The 22084-nt window shown below is 40.1% G+C and overlaps 1 protein-coding gene across 2 annotated transcripts in view; it reads right to left on the bottom strand.

Moving 5' to 3' along the window:
• Positions 1-22084, bottom strand: part of NUDCD1 (NudC domain containing 1) — an 80052-nt gene that overhangs the window by 45864 nt on the left and 12104 nt on the right. The window contains exons 2-3 of one of the 2 annotated variants that reach the window (XM_061439130.1): positions 19851-20005; positions 3105-3290 (exon numbers count right to left, since the gene is read on the bottom strand). In XM_061439130.1, coding sequence (XP_061295114.1) covers positions 3105-3290; positions 19851-20005 — 341 coding nt within the window. The remainder of the gene's footprint in view (positions 1-3104; positions 3291-19850; positions 20006-22084) is intronic. The other variant, XM_061439131.1, reaches the window with a different exon arrangement.

Below are 22084 nucleotides of genomic sequence, written 5' to 3'. Positions count from 1 at the left end.
TGCTCAGTAAAAAAAGAAAAGAAAAAATTATTGGAGGCAGGAACAGAATATGTCACAATGTCCAATTAATATTTAAAACTGTGACTGACTGCAAAGGTCTCCTATAAACAGGCTGTTGTTCTGGTATTTCATTATGTTTTTTGTTTAACTTTTCGAACACACTGCAATTAGGTAGAGCAGCATTTGGTTAACAATAAGAAAGGTAAACCACTAAGGCCTTGTTGTTTTTCTCAAATAATTAAAGCCCAGTGTTTACAGGCACCTGTTGGTCTGATAAAAATGTTTTATAAGATGTAAAATATTAAATTCTATCCCTTTAGCTACCTAGAACTTAGGCCACCTGCTGAAATTTAGAAGGCAGCAACATCACGTTGTACTTTATTACCACAACTCAGTGTCACTTTGTCTACTTTCAAAACCTGTGGCTCTGGAGAAACTAATTTCATATTTATTATTACTAAAATGCAAACCTGCCCCTCAGATTTAAGTCTGTGACATTGTTTAAAAAAAACTGAAATAAAAATGGCATCTTGGAGATTGGTAGATAATTACAGTTATAAATCAAATCCATTATGATTATACAGTGGAAGTGACAAATAGATTTAAGGGACTAGATCTGATAGACAGAGTGCCTGAAGAACTATGGACAGAGGTTCGTGACACTGTATGGGAGACAGGGATCAAGATCATCCCCAAGAAAAAGAAATGCAAAAAAGAAAATGGTTGTCTGGGGAGGCCTTACAAATAGCTGAGAAAAGAAGAGAAGCTAAAGGCAAAGGAGAAAAGGAAAGATATAACCATTTGAATGCAGAGTTCCAAAGAATAGCAAGGAGAGATAAGAAAGCCTTCCTCAGTGATCAGTGCAAAAAAATAGAGGAAAACAATAGAATGGGAAAGACTAGAGATCTCTTCAAGAAAATTAGCGATACCAAGGGAACATTTCATGCAAAGATGGGCTTGATAAAGGACAGAAATGGTATGGACCTAACAGAAGCAGAAGATATTAAGAAGAGATGGCAAGAATACACAGAAGAAGTATACAAAAACGATCTTCACGACCCAGATAACCACGATGGTGTGATCACTCACCAGGAGCCAGACATCCTGGAATGTGAAGTCAAGTGGGCCTTAGGAAGCATCACTACGAACAAAGCTAGTGGAGGTGATGGAATTCCAGTTGAGCTATTTGAAATACTAAAAGATGATGCTGTGAAAGTGCTGCACTCAATATGCCAGCAAATTTGGAAAACTGAGCAGTGGCCACACGACTGGAAAAGGTCAGTTTTCATTCCAATCCCAAAGAAAGGCAATGCCAAACAATGCTCAAACTACTACACAATTGCACTCATCTAACACGCTAGTAAAGTAATGCTCAAAATTCTCCAAGCCAGGCTTCAGCAATATGTGAACCGTGAACTGTCAGATATTCAAGCTGGTTTTAGAAAAGGCAGAGGAACCAGAGATCAAATTGCCAACATCTGTTGGACCATCGAAAAAGCAAGATAATACCAGAAAAACATCTACTTCTGGTTTATTGACTATGCCAAAGCCTTTGACTGTGTGGATCACAACAAACTGTGGAAAATTCAAGAGACGGGAATACCAGACCACATGACCTGCCTCCTGAGAAAGCTGTATGCAGGTCAAAAAGCAACAGTTAGAACTGGACATGGAACAACAGACTGGTTCCAAATCAGGAAAGCAGTACGTCAAGGCTGTATATTGTCAGCCTGCTTATTTCACTTTTATGCATTATACATCACGAGAAATGCCAGGCTGGATGAAGCAGAAGCTGGAATCAAAATTGCCGGGAGAAATATCAATAACCACACATATGCAGATGACACCACCCTTATGGCAGAAAGTCAAGAAGAACTAAAGAGCCTCTTGATGAAAGTGAAAGGGGAGAGTGAAAAAGTTGGCGTAAAACTCAACATTGAGAAAACTAAGATCATGGCAACCGGTCCCATCACTTCATGGCAAAAAGACGGAGAAACAATGGAAACAGTGAGAGACTTTACTTTTGGGGGCTTCAAAATCACTGCAGATGGTGACTGCAGCCATGAAATTAAAAGACGCTTGTTCCTTGGAAGAAAAGCTATGGCCAACCTAGACATCATAGTAAAAAGCAGAGACATTACTTTGCCAACAAAGGTCCGTCTGGTCAAAGCTATGGTTTTTCCAGTAGTCACGTATGGATGTGAGAGTTGGACTATAAAGAAAGCTGAGTGCCAAAGAATCGATGCTTTTGAACTGTGATGTTGGAGAAGACTCCTGAGAGTCCCTTGGACTGCAAGGAGATCCAAGCAGTACATCCTAAAGGAAATCAGTCCCGAATATTCACTGGAAGGACTGATGCTGAAGCTAAAACTCCAATACTCTGGCCACCTGACACAAAGCACCGACTCCCTGAAAAGACCCTGATGCTGGGAAAGACTGAAGGCAGGAGGAGATGGGCACGACAGAGGATGAGATGGCTGGATGGCATCACTGACTCTTTGGACATGAGTTTGAGTAAGCTCCGGAGAGAGCTTTGGTAATGGACAGAGAAGCCTGGCGTGCTGCAGTCCATGGGGTCGCAGTCAGACACGACTGAGAGACTGAACTGATGCTATGGTGTATTTTTCTAAATAGGGAATATTCTGGTTAAGTTACTATTTGACTAGTTTAAACATATCAGACAGCCAAGTGGTGCAGTAGAAGCATGCTAGGCTCATAAATATATTTGAGAATAAAACATGAGGAAAGGAGAAAAGACATGACAATGTAATTCTCTGGCCAACTCTTTACAAAAAAGAAGGTAGCAAGGTCAATGCTTAAGGTACTGCTTTACACTTGAAAAGAACTCAATTGGTATTTGCTGAAAAACAAATGCAATTCTTGACAACTGCACTCACCCCAGATCAAAACAAGAATAGCTAATATATCAGTTTCATAAAAGGTAAACATTTTATTTAAAAGATATCCGAAACACTATATATTATAAAAATCAAGAGGTCACATGTAAACCATCCCTAAAAAGGTGTTATTTCAAAATCATTAAGATCTAATTTGCATATACTTTCCAGACTCAGCATTAAGTCTCAAGAAAAAAAAAAACTCACCTCCCATTTTTCAGAAACACTATTTCCACGTTCACCTGTTCCAATGAGATACAGTCTTCCAGTCCCATCTGACAAGGTAACCCAGGTAGAAGACGTGAAATGGATGGATGCACAAAGGCGATTGTCACATGCTGTCAAATCTGTAGGAAGTCGAAACACCTCTCGTGGTTTTCCTAAGGCAGTATCCTAAACAGAAGCCGAACATTATGAATGAATCCCTCCCTCTCCTTGACACAAACACACACAGAATAAAAACATCAGCAGTGCACTGGTTACTCTCCTCTTCCCCAAGTCCCCTGCTTGAGTATAAGCTATCCCACTGGCTGACACAGAAGTGACGGTAAGTGACTTCTTAGGTTAGGTCACACAAGACTGTGCATCTTGTATCTTGCTCTTTCTCTTCAACTGCACGTGACAGACCCATGTGAGGAGGCACTCAGGGCTCCTGACAACCACCAGCAGCCTGTGAGTGAAGTTCGGAAGTGTACCCTTCAGCTCTAGTCAGGCTTTCGGACCACTGCAGTTGTGGCTGACATCTTGGCTACATTCTCTTGAGAAATCTTGAGAGGGAACTACCTAGCTAAGCCATTCTGATTTCTCACTGAAACTGTGAGATGACAAATGTTGACTGTTTCAAGTTACTAAGTTCTGAAGTACTTTATTACACAGCAATTGATAACTAATGCAATGCAGTAATCTAGTCTTCATTCTTAAGTTTAAAATTAACGATCAGTATTTTTAACCAATTGGAAAACCACATCATGCTCTAAATTCCTACACAGACATCTCTGTGGTATGAAAATGCTATGTTATGCTATTAACAACTTGCATTTTTGTTAACATATTTTTTTTGTATATACATATATCCTTATAAATATAGTGTCTCATGCTTCATGCTCAGTCGTGTCCGACTCTCTGTGACCCCACGGGATTGTGGCCCTCCAGGCTCCTCTCTCCATGGGATTTTCTCAGGCAAGAATACTGGAGTAGCTTGCTATTTCCTCCTCCAAGTGATCTTCCCGACCCAGAGATCCAATCTGTGTCTCTTGCATATTTCCTGCATTGGCAGGTGGATTCTTTACTACTGAACCATCTGGAAGCCCGTAATATAAAGTAGTAAGATGGATTACATTATTAAAATGTTTTACAAGAAAATATATAAAAAAGGGCTACAACTCAGAAAATAAACTTCCCCTCATACACCAAACTGTATTCAATTCAATTTTTATTGTTGTTTTAGTTTTTAGTTAACAGGTTTACCTGCAGTACAGAAATAATCCTTGATTGATATATTTCAGGGCTTGTCTGGTGGCTCAGTCGGTAAAGAATCTGCCTGCAATGTGGGAGACCTGTATTCAATCCCTGGGTTGGGAAGATCCCCTGGACAAAGGAAAGGCTACCCACTCCAGTATTCCAGCCTGGAGAATTCCATGGACTGTATAGTCCATAGGATCACAAAAAGTTGGACATGACTGAGCGACTTTCACTTTTCATGTATTTCATTCCCTGCTCCTAGAACTGCATAGATTAATATATATATACGTACACTAAACGCGGCAGCGGCTGCGACCGGAGCACTAAGCGCAGCCAAGAGGAGCTACCCCACGTCTGAGGTCAGGGGCAGAAGCCGGGAGGACCCCAAACCCGAAGGGTGGCAGCCAAGAGGAGTGACCCCACATCCGAGGTCGGGGCAGCGGCCGAGAGTGCCAGGCTGCAACGGCGCAAGAATGGCCAAGAAGAGCTACCCAAGTCCGAGGTCGGGGGCAGCGGCCGAGAGAAGCTACCCCGCGTCCGAGGTCAGGGGCGGCGGCTGAGAGGAGATACCCCACAAATGAGATCAGGGGCGGCGGCCGGAAGGAGCTGCCCCACGCCCCAGCGCCCGAGGCCAGGGGTGGCGGCCCGGAGGACCAACCCCACGTCCAAGGAGCAGTGGTTGCGCGGGCGCAGGAGGGCCTAGAGAAGCTATCCCACGTTGAAGGTCACGAAGGACAGCAGTGAGGAGATACCCCTTGTCCAAGGTAAGGAGCAGTGGCTGCGCTTTGCTGGAGCAGCCATGAAGAGATATCCCACGCCCAAGGTAAGAGAAACCCAAGTAAGATGGTAGTGTTGCAACAGGGCATCAGAGGGCAGACACACTGAAACCATACTCACAGAAAACTAGTCAATCTAATCACACCAGGACCACAGCCTTGTCTAACTCAATGAAACTAAGCCATGCCCGTGGGGCAACCCAAGATGGGCAGCTCATGGTGGAGAGAACTGACAGAATGTGGTCCACTGGAGAAGGGAATGGCAAGCCACTTCAGTATTCTTGCCTTGAGAACCCCATGAACTGTATGAAAAGGCAAAATGATAGGATACTGAAAGAGGAACTCCCCAGGTCAGTACGTGCCCAATATGCTACTGGAGATCAGTGGAGAAATAACTCCAGAAAGAATGAAGGGATGGAGACAAAGCAAAAACAATACCCAGCTGTGGATGTGACTGGTGATAGAAGCAAGGTCCGATACTGTAAAGAGCAATATTGCATAAGAACCTGGAATGTCAGGTCCATGAATCAAGGCAAATTGGAAGTGGTCAATCAAGAGATGACAAGAGTGAATGTCAACATTCTAGGAATCAGTGAACTGAAATGGACTGGAATGGGTGAATTTAACTCAGATGACCATTATATCTACTACTGTGGGCAGGAATCCCTCAGAAGAAATGGAGTGGCCGTCATGGTCAACAAAAGTCTGAAATGCAGTACTTGGATGCAATCTCAAAAACGACAGAATGATCTCTGTTCGTTTCCAAGGCAAACCATTCAATATCACAGTAATCCAAGCCTATGCCCCAACCAGTAACACTGAAGAAGCTGAAGTTGAATGGTTCTATGAAGACCTACAAGACTTTTTAGAACACCCAAAAAAGATGTCCTTTTCATTATAGGGGACTGGAATGCAAAAGTAGATAGTCAAGAAACACCTGGAGTAACAAGCAAATTTGGCCTTGGAATACGGAATGAAGCAGGGCAAAGTCTAATAGAGTTTTGCCAAGAAAATGCACTGGTCATAGCAAACACCCTCTTCCAACAACACAAGAGAAGACTCTACACATGGACATCACCAGATGGTCAACACCGAAATCAGATTGATTGTATTCTTTGCAGCCAAAGATGGAGAAGCTCTATACAGTCAGCAAAAACAAGACCAGGAGCTGACTGTGGCTCAGATCATGAACTCCTTATTACCAAATCCAGACTTAAATAGAAGAAAGTAGGAAAAACCACTACACCATTCAGGTATGACCTACATCATATCCCTTATGATTATACAGTGGAAGTGAGAAATAGATTTAAGGGCCTAGATCTGATAGACAAAGTGCCTGATGAACTATGCAATGAGGTTCGTGACACTGTACAGGACACAGGGATCAAGAACATCCCCATGGAAAAGAAATGCAAAGAGCAAAATGGCTGTCTGGGGAGGGCTTACAAATAGCTGTAAAAAGAAGAGAAGCAAAAAGCAAAGGAGAAGAGGAAAGATAAAAGCATCTGAATGCACAGTTCCAAAGAATAGCAAGAAGAGATAAGAAAGCCTTCCTCAGTGAACAATGCAAAGAAATAAGAGGAAAACAAGAGAATGGGAAAGACTAGAGATCTCTTCAAGAAAATTAGCGATACCAAGGGGACATTTCATGCAAAGATGGGCTCAATAAAGGACAGAAATGGTATGGACATAACAGAAGCAGAAGATATTAAGAAGACATGGCAAGAATACACAGATCATCAGATCAGTCACTCAGTCGTGTCTGACTCTTTGCGACCCCATGAATCGCTGCATGCCAGGCCTCCCTGTCCATCACCAACTCCCAGAGTTCACTCAGACTCACGTCCATCGAGTCAGTGATGCCACCCAGCCATTTCATCCTCTGTCGTCCCCTTCTCCTCCTGCCCCCAATCCCTCCCAGCATCAGAGTCTTTTCCAATGAGTCAACTCTTCACATGAGGTGGCCAAAGACTGGAGTTTCAGCTTCAGCATCATTCCTTCCAAAGAAATCCCAGGGCTGATCTCCTTCAGAATGGACTGGTTGGATCTCCTTGCAGTCCAAGGGACTCTCAAGAGTCTTCTCCAACACCACAGTTCAAAAGCATCAATTCTTCGGTGCTCAGCCTTCTTCACAGTCCAACTCTCACATCCATACATGACCACTGGAAAAACCATAGCCTTGACTAGACGGACCTTTGTTGGCAAAGTACTGTCTCTGCTTTTGAATATGCTATCTAGGTTGGTCATAACTTTCCTTCCAAGGAGTAAGTGTCTTTTAATTTCATGGCTGCAGTCACCATCTGCAGTGATTTTGGAGCCCAGAAAAATAAAGTCTGACACTGTTTCCCCATCTATTTCCCATGAAGTAGTGGGACTGGATGCCATGATCTTCGTTTTCTGAATGTTGAGCTTTAAGCTCCCAAAAGCTCCCAAAAGAAAACTGCCTTTCTTTGGGATTGGAAAGAATACACAGAAGAACTGTACAAAAAAGATCTTCACAACTCAGATAAGCACGATGGTGTGATCACTGACCTAGAGCCAGACATCCTGGAATGTGAAGTCAAGTGGGCCTTAGGAAGCATCACTACGAACAAAGCTAGTGGAGGTGATGGAATTCCAGTTGAGCTATTTCAAATCCTGAAAGATGATGCTGTTAAAGTGCTGCACTTAATATGCCAGCAAATTTAGAAAACTCAGCAGTGGCCACACGACTGGAAAAGGTCAGTTTTCATTCCAATCCCAAAGAAAGGCAATGCCAAAGAATGTTCAAACTACTGCACAATTGCACTCATCTCACATGCTAGTAAAGTAATGCTCAAAATTCTCCAAGCCAGGCTTCAGCAATATGTGAACCACGAACTTCCTGATGTTCAAGCTGGTTTTAGAAAAGGAAGAGGAACCAGAGATCAAATTGCCAATATCCGCTGGATCATGGAAAAAGCAAGAGAGTTCCAGAAAAACATCTATTTCTGCTTTATTGACTATGCCAAAGCCTTTGAATGTGTGGATCACAATAAACTGTGGAAAATTCTGAAAGAGATGGGAATACCAGACCACCTGACCTGCCTCTTGAGAAATCTGTATGCAGGTCAGGAAGCAACAGTTAGAACAGGACATGGAACAACAGACTGGTTCCAAATAGGAAAAGGAGTACATCAAGGCTGTATATTGTCACCCTGCTTATTTAACTTATATGCAGAGTACATCTTAAGAAATGCTGGATTGGAAGAAACACAAGCTGGATTCAAGATTGCCGGGAGAAATATCAATAACCTCAGATATGCAGATGACACCACCCTTATGGCAGAAAGTGAAGAGGAACTCAAAAACCTCTTGATGAAAGTGAAAGTGGAGAGTGAAAAAGTTGGCTTAAAGCTCAACATTCAGAAAACGAAGATCATGGCATCTGGTCCCATCACTTTATGGGAAATAGATGGGGAAACAGTGGAAACAGTGTCAGACTTTATTTTTTTGGGCTCCAAAATCACTGCAGATGGTGACTGCAGCCATGAAATTAAAAGACGCTTACTCCTTGGAAGGAAAGTTATGACCAACCTAGATAGCATATTCAAAAGCAGAGACATTACTTTGCCAAAAAGGTCCGTCTAGTCAAGGCTATGGTTTTTCCAGTGGTCATGTATGGATGTGAGAGTTGGACTGTGAAGAAGGCTGAGTGCCGAAGAATTGATGCTTTTGAACTGTGGTGTTGGAGAAGACTCTTGAGAGTCCCTTGGACTGCAAGGAGATCCAACCAGTCCATTCTGAAGGAGATCAGCCCTGGGATTTCTTTGGAGGGAATGATGCTGAAGCTGAAACTCCAGTCTTTGGCCACCTCATGCGAAGAGTTGACTCATTGGAAAAGACTCTGATGCTGGGAGGGATTGGGGGCAGGAGGAGAAGGGGACGACAGTGGATGAGATGGCTGGATGGCATCACTGACTCGATGGACGTGAGTCTGAGTGAACCCTGGGAGTTGGTGATGGACAGGGAGGCCTGGCGTGCTGCGATTCATGGGGTCACAAAGAGTTGGACACGACTGAGCAACTGAACTGACACTAAAAAAGATTTAATTAATTAAACTATGTCCTTATTAGCCTCAAGTTCTTTAGTGACCCATTGTTTCTTTCTAAAGTATGCAATTTTGTTTTCTTTAAAAGGGCACCTTTCCTTCTTTTTGTAGTCATATTTTACTGATTTATATAATACTGCATTAAATAATGAAAATGCATCAACAAACACAGTTGACAAGTTTTTAGAATGAGAAAATCTGATTATTACTGATGTAAAACTCAGCTAGCAGAAACAGAATTATAACAGTAGAGACCTGAGCAGCCTATAAGCAATACATATCAAGCTTACCATGGTCTTCAGTCAGTATGTTATTAAAAGAGAACAGAGACTATCAGTCAATCCAGTCAGTTAAGTGAAAGAAGAGAAATTTTACTGCAAGCTAATGCCTGTGTAGGCATTTAGAACATGAGGTTGAATTTCCCATTATTGTGAAAGAAATGGACTAGTCAACAAATAATAGTGGAACATTAGGGAATTTTAGGGGAAAAAAAACATACAAAACATTCTTTATTCCAGATATATCAATAATCTCAATGTTTTAATAGAAAAGTAAAGTAACTTTGTTAGAAGATTGTTTTAATAATCTCAGGGTGGAGAAAGCCTTCTTATGAGTAAATAAAAGACATACAGGAGGTAAGAAGACAAATAGTTGCCACAAATATAACACAGTACTGCTGCTGCTGCTAAGTCACTTCAGTCGTGTCGGACTCTGTGCGACCCCACAGACGGTAGCCCATCAGGCTCCGCCATCCCTGGGATTCTCCAGGCAAGAACACTGGAGTGGGTTGCCATTTCCTTCTCCAATGCATGAAAGGGAAAAGTGAAAGTAAAGTCGCTCAGTCGTGTCTGACTCTTTGCGACCCCATGGACTGCAGCCCACCAGGCTCCTCTGTCCATGGGATTTTCCAGGCAAGAGTACTGGAGTGGGTGGCCATTGCCTTCTCCAACACAGTACTAATAACATACAAAATACCTTTACAACTCAACAAGAATGACAAGGTTATCATTTTTTTTCATAGTAAAAAAATATGAACAGGAAAACTATGGTTTAAAAAAAAAAAAGGCCAAAATATTCAAACTCACTAGTAAAAAAAAAATATGATTAAAATAATGATACCTCCATTAGCCACGGGGAAAAAAAAATCTTAGACCGTTAATGTCTGTTCTTGGCTAAGGTGCCCTGTTGGCAGGAACAGAAGTATAGGACTTTCGCACTGATTATAAATCACGTTTTATGATGTGTTATAGACCCTTTAGTGGGCCTCCCAGGTGGCTCAGCGGTGAAGAATCTGCCTGCCCATGGAGGAGACGTGGGTTGGGAAGATCTACCTATCCCTGGGCTGGGAAGATCTCCAGAGAAGAGACTGGCTACCCACTCCAGTATTCTTGCCTGGAGAATCCCATAGACAGAGGAGCCTGGCAGGCTACAGTCCATGGGGTTGCAAATGAGTCGGACATGACTTAGTGACTACACACAACAAAGACAATTCCACTTCTAGAATACTTGCACGTGTACAGTAAGATCCACATAACAAGAATGTTTATTTTAATGATGCAAATGACAAAATGTGCTAATAAAAACTAAGATACAATCTAGTCGTTTATCAATAGTGAGGAAGAGAATAGCAGCACCGGACAGTCCAATGCTAGGCTGGTAGTATCAGCGAGGACTTGGCTTTGCTATGAGCTAGTGACACTAACAGCCATATTCTCCTGATAAACAAACAATTTCACAGAACATCAACATCAGACAAGGACACTGTGTGACCTCTGTCATTATGACCAAACAAGAGAAAAACAGCATCACGCCATAATGGTAACTGAATACATATAAAATATGAATGTTCTCAAAGCCACAAATAGGATCCTAATCCATGCCAATATTACTTATCACAGCTTAAGCCTTGGTCCAGTCTTCCCTCCTTTTGGACAAGACTTACTAAGAAATCCATCATGGAATTATCCAGTTTCCTAACAGTAGCCAACCCAGAGCAAAGCCCCAGTTTCTAAAATCCTCTCCCCAAACCATCTAATACAAGCCTAATCCTACAATGTCCTTTCTATCATCCTCTTACTGAGACATCCTGTGGTTCCCCGTTATACACATCCCTCCTCTGCTTCACAAATAAATCCAATGTGCTCAAATATAAACGTGTACCTGGCATCTCTGTCTGGAGAGCACAGGCAGATGAATGGTTAACTGGCATAACTATCCTTTGGAATACCAAATAACTTAGTTATACTAAAGTAGATTTAATTCTTTAAATATTTTTTAATGTGGACCATTTTTAAAGTCTTTGTTGAATTTGTTATACTATTGCTTCTGTTTTATGTTTTTTGTCTGTGAGGCATGTGGGATCTTGGCTCCCTGACCAGGGATTGAAAACCTGCACCCCCTTCACTGGAAGGCAAAGTCTTAACTACCAGACCACCAAGTCCCCTGAAGTAGATTTATAACACATTAAAAAGATCTCCAAGATAATGACTGAAAAAAAAATGCAGATGCAGAAAACATATAAATCCATATATGTTGGAACAAACAGTGTGATATGACAGCACAGAGTAAGCTACAGACAGACTGGGCTATTCCAGTGTTCACCATTAGAAGAAAACGAGACCTGGTGGTAAAGGAGACTGGTGGTCAAGGGGAAATTTCCATTACTGCTTCAATACATTGCTTGACTTTTTTTTAAAAACACTGAATAATTTACATGTGATATACATAATTAAAAGATATGAATAAGTTAAAATAAAGTGCAACTTTTTCCTCAAAACAGTTGTTTCAAAGCAAAGTTTCTAGTGGTCTCCCCCACTACATGCCCTTCACAACATCTAAGCTAGGGAACCATTGTTAGGAAGCGATTATTCTTCATTTCATAATCCATCCTAAAGATGGCTTTAAGCCATTTTCTTTTAAATACAAGGCTTCATATAACTGAGACTGCTAGGCAACTGATTATCGGATGTGAATGTCAAAGTCACTCAGTCGTGTCCAACTCTCTGCGACCCCATGGACTATGATTACCAGATAAATGAGTGCAACATCCAATAGAATGATTAAGATATTCAAGTATATAAATGTGAAGCCAAAAATAATTGAATTAAAAATGCAAAAGAAAACACACAGTTATCTCGAAGCTAAATGATCATTTATGTGAAAGAACCTAAAATGTTCCTGATTTTTGAAACCTAGTTTTCAGAATACATTTTAATTTTAAATGGACTGTAGGCAACAAAATATTTTCTTCTGCATTAATAAATCAAATTAGAGTACTAAATTATTTCTGAAAATCCTCCATTAACAGTTTTACAGTGTCTTAATAATAAAGCTTTATGTAATTAGCATCTATAATGTCCTGGTCCCAACCAATCATTTTCTTCTTCTAGTCAAAAAAAAGTTAACATTACTATATTTAAAGCTGTTGACAATCATTCTGAGATAACATTACACAGCTGAATTGTGAAAGAATTAAAATTTCAATGATAAATGAAGTACTTCTTGAATGATAATAATGTACAGTATTGTATTAAATAAGTGCTTTGACTTTTGCCATCTCATTTAATTATTTCCAAATCTTATGAAGTTGAAATTATCCCACTTGAAAAAGATAAAAAGCCCTGCTCAAAAAAATTAAATAATTTGCCTATAACTCCACTGCTAGAAATGGCAGGGCCAATATTCAAATCTTGGTTGACTGCACTCCAAAAATTGGTCTTTCCTATATTCCACACTTCCTGTGGAGAAGAAATCAATTCTCAAGTTTTTCTAAACAAATGATACGTCAGAAGTGAATGCAATTTACAAAGTAACACCTCCCCCCACAAAAAAAAACCCTCTACTATGAACGAAACTTCTATATTCAGTTTTTCTTTTAGGCTAATACATTATACAGTATTTTAATTAGATTCCTGAGTCAATAAAACATATTACAAAAATATCACTGTCCACATATTGTGTACAAATGACACTCTAAAAAAAGGCAAATTAGTACTAATACATGAACTACATATTTATAAAAACATCTTAAAACAGTTGCAGATCTTAATTACAGCTACAAGAAGACAAACTCTGAACTAACAGAGCTTTTTTCTAATACATGTACATTTACAGAAAACACTACTGAAGTTAAAAAAAAAAAAAGTCCAACTAAACAAAGATGCCATTTACTATTAGACACTGATATTTAAAAACTTGCCCTTTTAAAAGGGAGTGATCTTTTTCTGGAGAAAGACTTTTATCACTAATAACTATTTGGAAGGAAAAAAAGTCTTCCTATATCCTTCATCTTTCCCCCACTTTTTAGCTAGAATTTCAAGGAAAGGTGTTTTAAATTAATTGTAATTTGATTAAGTAATGTCTTTATGTACCACAAAGCTTTCAATAATGTATTAAGCACACACAGTTCCAAGAACTCCACCTCTCATTTTTTTTTAACCAGATAAATCACCGGCTCCCTGCTAGTAAACTCAATTGTAGAACATAAGCTGGACTCAGGTCTAGATAAAAATATACTGGTAAATAACTGAGCTGGACTAGCAAGCAGCTGTAACCAGTAACTCCGAGACACAGCCTCACAAGTGCATGCTTCAGACGGAACCAGTAACTCTCCTCTGGATCTTTACATGCAATTTAAAGAGGCATCACAAGATGATGTTCTTTATTAGCAAAAACATGAGTTTTTCAGATAAAAGACATTAGGACAGAATTAATCCCCTAAATATTAAGAAACAGAACACAGTACTTTAAAATAAGCCCTGATATGATAAAATGACAATATAATAAAGAATCAAATTTTAAACACTGTTCTTTTTTTTTTTTTTTTGCTTTTCTAAGGAACTGGAATTTTCCTACTTCCTAAGTGAACTTCCTTTCAACTGACATTTTTCTGAAATTAAGGACTGTAAACCACAAGTTGGCTCAGTGGCTTGTGGCTGAGATTCCCAGGTGGCTCAGTGGTAAAGAATCCGCCTGCCAATGCAGGAGACGCAGGAGAAGCAGGTTTGATCCTTAGGTTGGGAAGATCCCCTGGAGAAGGAAATGGCAACCCACTCCAGTATTCTTGCCTGGAGAATCCATGGACACAGGAGCCTGGCAGGCTGGAGTCTGACACGACTGTGCGACTGAACACATACACCTCACAAATTAAGCTGATTCGGACCTTATCAATACAATGCCTCTATAAACCTGTGTTGCCCTGCTGCCACCTGCTGGCTCCCGACAAAATCTAAAGGTTAAACAACTTGTGGATTTCCTTTCTCAGGCCCTACAGCCTTCATTCACTGTGACCACAATAATGTTTAGCCCAAATTAACAAGGATGGTCATTTTTGTAAATCAGCCACAAATAAAAACCTCCTTGAGATTTGTGCATGTGTGCCTTTGACTAAAAAAAAAAAAAAATCGGACAATAAAAGTTATGTAAGAACTGTTTTCACTTAAAAAAAAAAGCCAATGTATAACCACAGCAGCCAATACTTCCACCTGCTCCCAATATAGTTCAAAGAGCAAGCTGATTTCCTTTGTTGCTGATCAAAAAAATATTAGTGCGGTATTCTGTACCACTGGTGCTGCTGCTGTTGCTAAGTCGCTTCAGTCGTGTCCGACTCTGTGCGACCCCATAGACGGCAGCCCACCAGGCTCCCCCATCCCTGGGATTCTCCAGGCAAGAACACTGGAGTGGGTTGCCATTTCCTTCTCCAATGCATGAAAGTGAAAAGTGAAAGTGAAGTCGCTCAGCCTGACCATGCATAGTAGTAAACTATTTCCTCCTCCGTACTATTTCTACATCTTATCCTCACTTCCATGGTAACAGGTAGCAGTAATTCAATAAATGTTTGTTGAAGAGAAATAAATATTTCTTATTCAGTAATACTATCTCAACAAACGAGACTCACACTTTTACCTGAAGAAGAAATAATAGATAATATCAAAAGTGTAAAGCCAGCAAGCTTTAAGGAACTGTTATCCATTTTATAAACATACTGATTAAGCCTTCTGTTGGCTGCTAGGATTATAAAAATATGACACACAGCCTAGATCAAGGGTTGGCAAGTTATACTCCGTAAGCCTAAAAATTAGCCTGTTGTCTTTGTAAATGAAGTTTTATTGGAATGCAGCCACACTCACTGTTTACATATTGTGAATTGCCATTTTCACAACTACTATAGCAAGACTGAGCAGCTGTGACTTAAGACAGTCTGGTCCATAAACCCTGCAACATTTACTATCTAGCCCTATGCAGAAAAACTCACAGTCCATGCAGATCTGAGACTAATGGTTTGAATATCCTGGAGGAGGAAATAGAGGACCTCAGGTAAGCTTCCTAGATGAAACAGTTAGCTGAAACTTAAGTGAAGACTGTGAGGCAGCCCGAGACAGAAATCAGAGAGAAGATAAAGAAAGGGCTGGAGGCAGAGGGATACAGGGCAGGTTTTAGTTACATGGTATTGTTAGAATGCAGTGTACAAAGTGGTGAAAGACAAAGCTGGAGAAAAGGGCATAATAGGCTACAGTTGCCAAGGTGAAGAGTTTGTATTTTTTAAACAAATATATCACTTTATGCTTATACTGGCCAGAAAAATAAAAATCAAACACACACACACAAATCCACCTCTGGAAGAATATATCAAGAAACTAGTAAAAAAGAAATAATAGAGGGAAAGGACAGATAAAACTGGGGTCAGAAAGACTTTACTAAATATCTTTTTAAATTTGTTTTTTAAATCACATGAATGCATTACCTATTCTAAAATTACATGTTAAAAAGTGTGTTCCTTGCCATAAAGGAAATATTTAAGGACTTTAAATGAGAGGTGTTAAGAGCAAACAAATTAGATTCTGTAGCTGAAATATAGAGGAAAGCCAGAAAGAGCAAAGAGCAGTCAGGAAACTATTAACAGACCACTGATTATTTAAAGCAAGCACATTAACAATGTATTATGAAGTTTACAACATATGAAGAAGCAAAAAGTATGACAATAGCTCAAAGGATGGAAAAGGAAGTAAAGGAGTTATATTACTGTAGGGTTTTACATTGTTTTTTAACTGGAATAACATTAATTAAAAGAAAACTAGGATAAGTTAAGGATGAGTACTACAATGTCTATACTAACAATTAAAAATACCACAAGGAAACCTTTTGTGCACCAGGACCCAGGAGAAAAGAGCAGTGACCCCACAAGAGACTGAGCCAGATTTGCCCGAGTCTCTGGCAGAAGCGTGGGTCAATAGTGGCCTGCCGCGGGGTCAGGGGCACTGACTCACCTAGGAGTTGACTCCAACAGTCCTGAGTGTGACAACATAAGTCTTTTTGAAGGAGGTTCCCATTGCTGCCATTACCCCTACCATAGTTTGGCCTCAGGCCAAACTACAGGGAGGGAACACAGCCCCACCCATCAGCAGAAAATTGGATTAAAGATTTACTGAGCAAGGCCTTTCATGACTCAGATAACTATGATGGTGTGATCACTCACCTAGAGCCAGACATCCTGGAATGTGAAGTCAAGTGGGCCTTAGGAAGCATCACTAAGAACAAAGCTACTGGAGGTGATGGAATTCCAACTGAGCTATTTCAAATCCTGAAAGATGATGCTGTGAAAGTGTTACACTCAATATGCCAGCAAATTTGGAAAACTCAGCAGTGGCCACATGACTGGAAAAGGTCAGTTTTCATTCCAATCCCAAAGAAAGGCAATGCCAAAGAATGCTCAAACTACCACACAATTGCACTCATCTCACACGCTAGTGAAGTAATGCTCAAAATTGCCCAAGCCAGGCTTCAGCAATATATGAATCATGAACTTCTAGATGTTCAAGCTGGATTTAGAAAAGGCAGAGGAACCAGAGATCAAATTGCCAACATCCAATGGATTATTGAAAAACCAAGAGAGTTCCAGAAATATATCTACTTCTACTTTATTAACTACGCCAACCCCTTTGACTGTGTGGACCACAACAAACCACCTGACCTGCCTCCTGAGAAACCTGTATGCAGGCAAGAAGCAACAGTTAGAACTGTACATGGAACAACAGACTGGTTCCAAATCAGCAAAGGAGTACGTCAAGGCTGTATACTGTCACCCTGCTTATTCAACTTATATGCAGAGTACATCATGAGAAACGCTGGACTCGTCAAGGCTGTATACTGTCACCCTGCTTATTCAACTTATATGCACAGTACATCATGAGAAACGCTGGACTGGAAGAAGCATAAGCTGGAATCAAGATTGCTGGGAGAAGTATCAATCACCTCAGATATTCAGATGACACCACCCTTATGGCAGAAAGTGAAGAGGAACTCAAAAGCCTCTTGAGGAAAGTGAAAGAGGAGAGTGAAAAAGTTGGCTTAAAGCTCAACATTCAGAAAATGAAGATCATGGCATCTGGTCCCATCACTTCATGGGAAATAGATGGGGAAACAGTGGAAACAGTGTCAGACTTTATTTTTCTGGGCTCCAAAATCATTGCAGATGGTGACTACAGCCATGAAATTAAAAGATGCTTACTCCTTGGAAGGAACGTTATGACCAACCTAGATAGCATATTGAAAAGCAGAGATATTACTTTGCCAACAAAGGTCTGTCTAGTCAAGGCTATGGTTTTTCCTGTGGTCATGTATGGATGTGAGAGTTGGACTGTGAAGAAAGCTGAGCGCTGAAGAATTGATGCTTTTGAACTAGAGAAGACTCTTGAGAGTCCCTTGGACTGCAAGGAGATCCAACCAGTCCATTCTAAAGGAGATCAGTCCTGGGTGTTCATTGGAAGGACTGATGCTGAAGCTGAAACTCCAACACTTTGGCCACCTCGTGTGAAAAGTTGACTCACTGGAAAAGATCCTGATGCTGGGAGGGATTGGGGGCAGGAGGAGAAGGGGACAACAGAGGATGAGACGGCTGGATGGCATCACCGACTCGATGGACATGAGTTTAGTGAAGTCCGGGAGTTGGTGATGGACAGGGAGGCCTGGCATGCTGCATTTCATGAGGTCGCAAAGAGTCGGACATGACTGAGCGACTGAACTGAATAACTAATTAGAGAATATATAACTCCATTGCTAACACTAGCATGGGGGTTCTCTTTCTGCCCCCTCCTCATGCCTATGTCAGAAGCTTTCTCTATCTCTTTTATACTTTAATAAAAGTTTATTACACAAAGCTCTGAGTGATCAAGCCTCGTCTCTGGCCCCGGATTGAATTCTTCTCCTCCGGAGGCCAAGAATCCCGGCGTCTTTTCATGGTTCAACAACAACCTTTTATAGGGCCACCCAGGACGGACGGGTCACGGGGGAGAGTTCTGACAAAACAGTCCACTGGAGAAGGCAATGGCAAACCACTTCAGTGTTCTTGTCTGAGAACCCCACGAACAGTATGAGAAGGCAAAAGGACATGAAACTGAAAGATGGACTCTCCACGTTAGTAGGTGCCCAATATGCTACTGCAGAAGAGTGGAGAAATAGCTCCGAAAGAATGAAGAGGCTGGGTCAAAGCGGAAACAACGCCCAGTTGTGGATGTGTCTGGTGGTGAAAGTAAAGTCTGATGCTATAAAGAACAATACTGCATAGGAATCCGGAATGTTACGTCCATGAATCAAGGTAAATCAGAAGTGATCAAACAGGAGATGGCAAGAGTGAACATCCACATTTTAGGAATCATTGAATTCAAATGGACTAGAATGGGTGAATTTAATTCAATGACCATTATATCTACTACTGTGGGCCAGAATCCTTTAGAAGAAATGGAGTAATCCTCATAGTCAATAACACAAGCAGGTTTAAATAAGAAGCCAAAAGAGAAAATTAAGTGGAATTTTAATTTAAAAAAATTTTTTTAGAAAAAGAGGGACATTTTTAAAGAGGGACACAAAGGAACAAAAAAACTGATGGTTCAAAACAAGAAAAATTAACAAAATGGTAACATAACATTACCCAACCCATTACCAACCCATTATGGTTGGTAAACCCAACCATAACAGTAATTAAATATAAATGAACTAAGCCAATTAAAGGACACAGATTGTCATTCTGGATTAAAAAACAAGACCTAACTACATGCTATTTACAAGGGCCATTTTAAAAATACTAACACTTACAAACTCAAAGAAAAAGAACAGAAAAAGACAAATACTAATTAAACAAACAAAAAGCCAGGACAGCTATATTAAATATCAGAAGATTTCAAGACAGAAATTATTCCCAAAGCCCAGAGACAAACAGGGATATTTTATAACGCTAAAAGGACTGATCCACAGCAGACAAAACAATCCTAAGAGATCTATTCCCAATTAACATACTTAAAAATACACTAAGCAAATGTTAACCAAAAGGGAACCATAGATAAATCCACTGTCATAGTCAGGGCTAACAACTCACATAGAAAAAGCAGACATGAACAGTTACATCAATATTGAGATATAAAATACATTAAGTAATTGCTTATTGGTTAAGAGTAGAGGAGAATAAGTTAAAGTAACAGGAATGAAGGGAAAAATTAAAGTTGAATTAAAGAAAATGAAGCCTTATACAAACTGATGATACGACTCCATATATTAAAGGTATGGGTACCTCAATTCTGTGGCCATCAGATGAAAAGTGAAAATTAAGGATCAAATTTATTGGAAAAATTCTAATATTATAGATCTTTTTCTTACCAGCATCACTGTTAAATTCATAATTCTTCCAAGGTTATCAATGTAGTAGACACTGTCTTGATACCATGGATCACAGTGTAGGTAATTATACATTCCAAAAGCATGCATGTGTTCCAGTGTATATTGATCATCTCGAAGTTTTACTTCTGCCACAGCTGAAATATAAGAAAAATAAACATAAACACGAAGAGCTTTCCTCAGATTGTTCTCTTCTGCAGAATGCCAATAAAGTTAAAAAAAAAACAAAAAACAGAACACTAATTACCAAGGCCTTTGGGACAATTTACTTATATTATTCATTCAAAAACAATTTCTGGGCACCAACTAGGCACTGTGTGCAAAGGGTAAACGGTGAATCAAACTGACGAGGCCGTTCGCTTACAGAAGTTATAGTATAGTGCTGCGGGAGATAGAGCTTTTCACACTCTTTTCTTTTAGGTACCTCTTCCTTATAATTACGAATATAAAGAACAGAGAAATTCTAAAATTGAAAGATTCCCTGTCTTCTGGGCAAATATTAAGTACACTACATTATAAAGTGTTTTTGTACTTTTAAAAATCCTTTCCTGTCTATTAACTCATTCACTTATACTACATGTTAAGAAATAAAGAGAATGTTTTTATTATCTCATTATATAACGATGGAAACAAAGTGTAAATGGTGACTACTAATGTTATACCACATCTTTCCCAAGAGTACAGAACAAAACAGTATCATATCTGGAACAGAAACAAGGTTTCCTACTCAAACAACAGTGCTTCTTTTCCACTAGGGCATTAGAGACTTCCATAATTTTACTTTTTTCAAACTTTATTGAGATATAATTGATATACAGCACTGTATAAGTTTAAGGTGTACAACATAATGATATACGTATGTATTGAGAAATGATTACCAAATAAGTTTAACACATACATCCATCAACTCACATAGTTACAACTGTTCTTATTATAAGAACTTGTAAGATCTACTTTCTTAGCTGCTTCGACAATTTTAAATCTGCCTCCCACTCCTCCTTCTCATCTATGTAGATAGAAACCCTTATAGTTCAGGGCTGCTCATGACCTAGAATTAATTTCTGTTCCAAAAGGAAATACATAAGTAGACTATGCTGAGCCAGTACTTTACTTAATTATGAAACTCACCTTACTATATTCTGATTGCAAGTATTTTCGTCTTTTTTCCCCAAATGCTCACCTGTCCCTACTTTTAATACCCGTCTTGAGTACTGGCTGACTTACATTTATTCATTCATTTATTCAGCAAATATTTTAATAGGCATAAAATCACAGAATCTATTTTCTTAACACTTGTGATCCAGTGGGGAAATGGACATTAGGCAAATAAATAAATACATTATATATAAATGTAAGTGAAGTGAAGTGAAAGTCGCTCAGTCATGTTTGACTCTTTTCGACCCCATGGACTATACAGTCCATGCAATTCTCCAGACCAGAATACTGGAGTGGGTAGCCGTTACCTTCTCCAAGAGATCTTCCCAACCCAGGGATCAAACCCAGGTCTCCCGCATAGCAGGTGGATTCTTTACCAGCTGAGTCACAAGGGAAGACCCATATAAATGTAAATATGTATATAATTAATCAAATAAATATATAATTAAACTGCAATAAATTGTACAGAGAAAAATTACTGGAGACTGAGAACCACTAACACTGGAAGCTGATCTACTTGGGGAAATTAATGAAGGCTTTCAAAAATTTGAGCCAAAGGGACACAGGTTGAATCCCTGGATTGGGAAGATCCCCTGGAGCAGGAAATGGCAACCTGCTCCAATATTCTTGCCTGGGAAATCCCATGGATAGAGGAGCCTGGCGGGCTACAGTCCATGGGGTTGCAAAGAGTCTGACTTGACTGAGCGCAAGCACACACACACACACATACACACACACACACACAGGATAAGGTAGAGTTAACTTAAATATGCCTACACACACACACACACCTTTACACACACACACCCACACACACCCCTACACACACACCCCTACTTATCACTGGCAAAGGACAACAGGCAAAAGTAGAAGGAAAAACTTGATTTCAAAAAAACAAGTCAGAGAGTCCAACTTAACTGAGCACACACACAAAAACACCCACCCACCCACCCACCTTATCACAAGGAGAACTGCACGAGGAAAGGCTATAGACATATGAAACTAGAGAACTGGGCAGAAGGTGGATCACAAAAGGCCCTGCTATATTCATCTTTGCTGAT

This window comes from Bos javanicus, chromosome 14 (assembly GCF_032452875.1).
Source record: "Bos javanicus breed banteng chromosome 14, ARS-OSU_banteng_1.0, whole genome shotgun sequence".
NCBI lineage: Eukaryota > Metazoa > Chordata > Mammalia > Artiodactyla > Bovidae > Bos > Bos javanicus.
The sequence above is the reverse complement of the archived record's forward strand: the minus strand, read 5'-3'. Positions and strand labels throughout refer to the sequence as shown.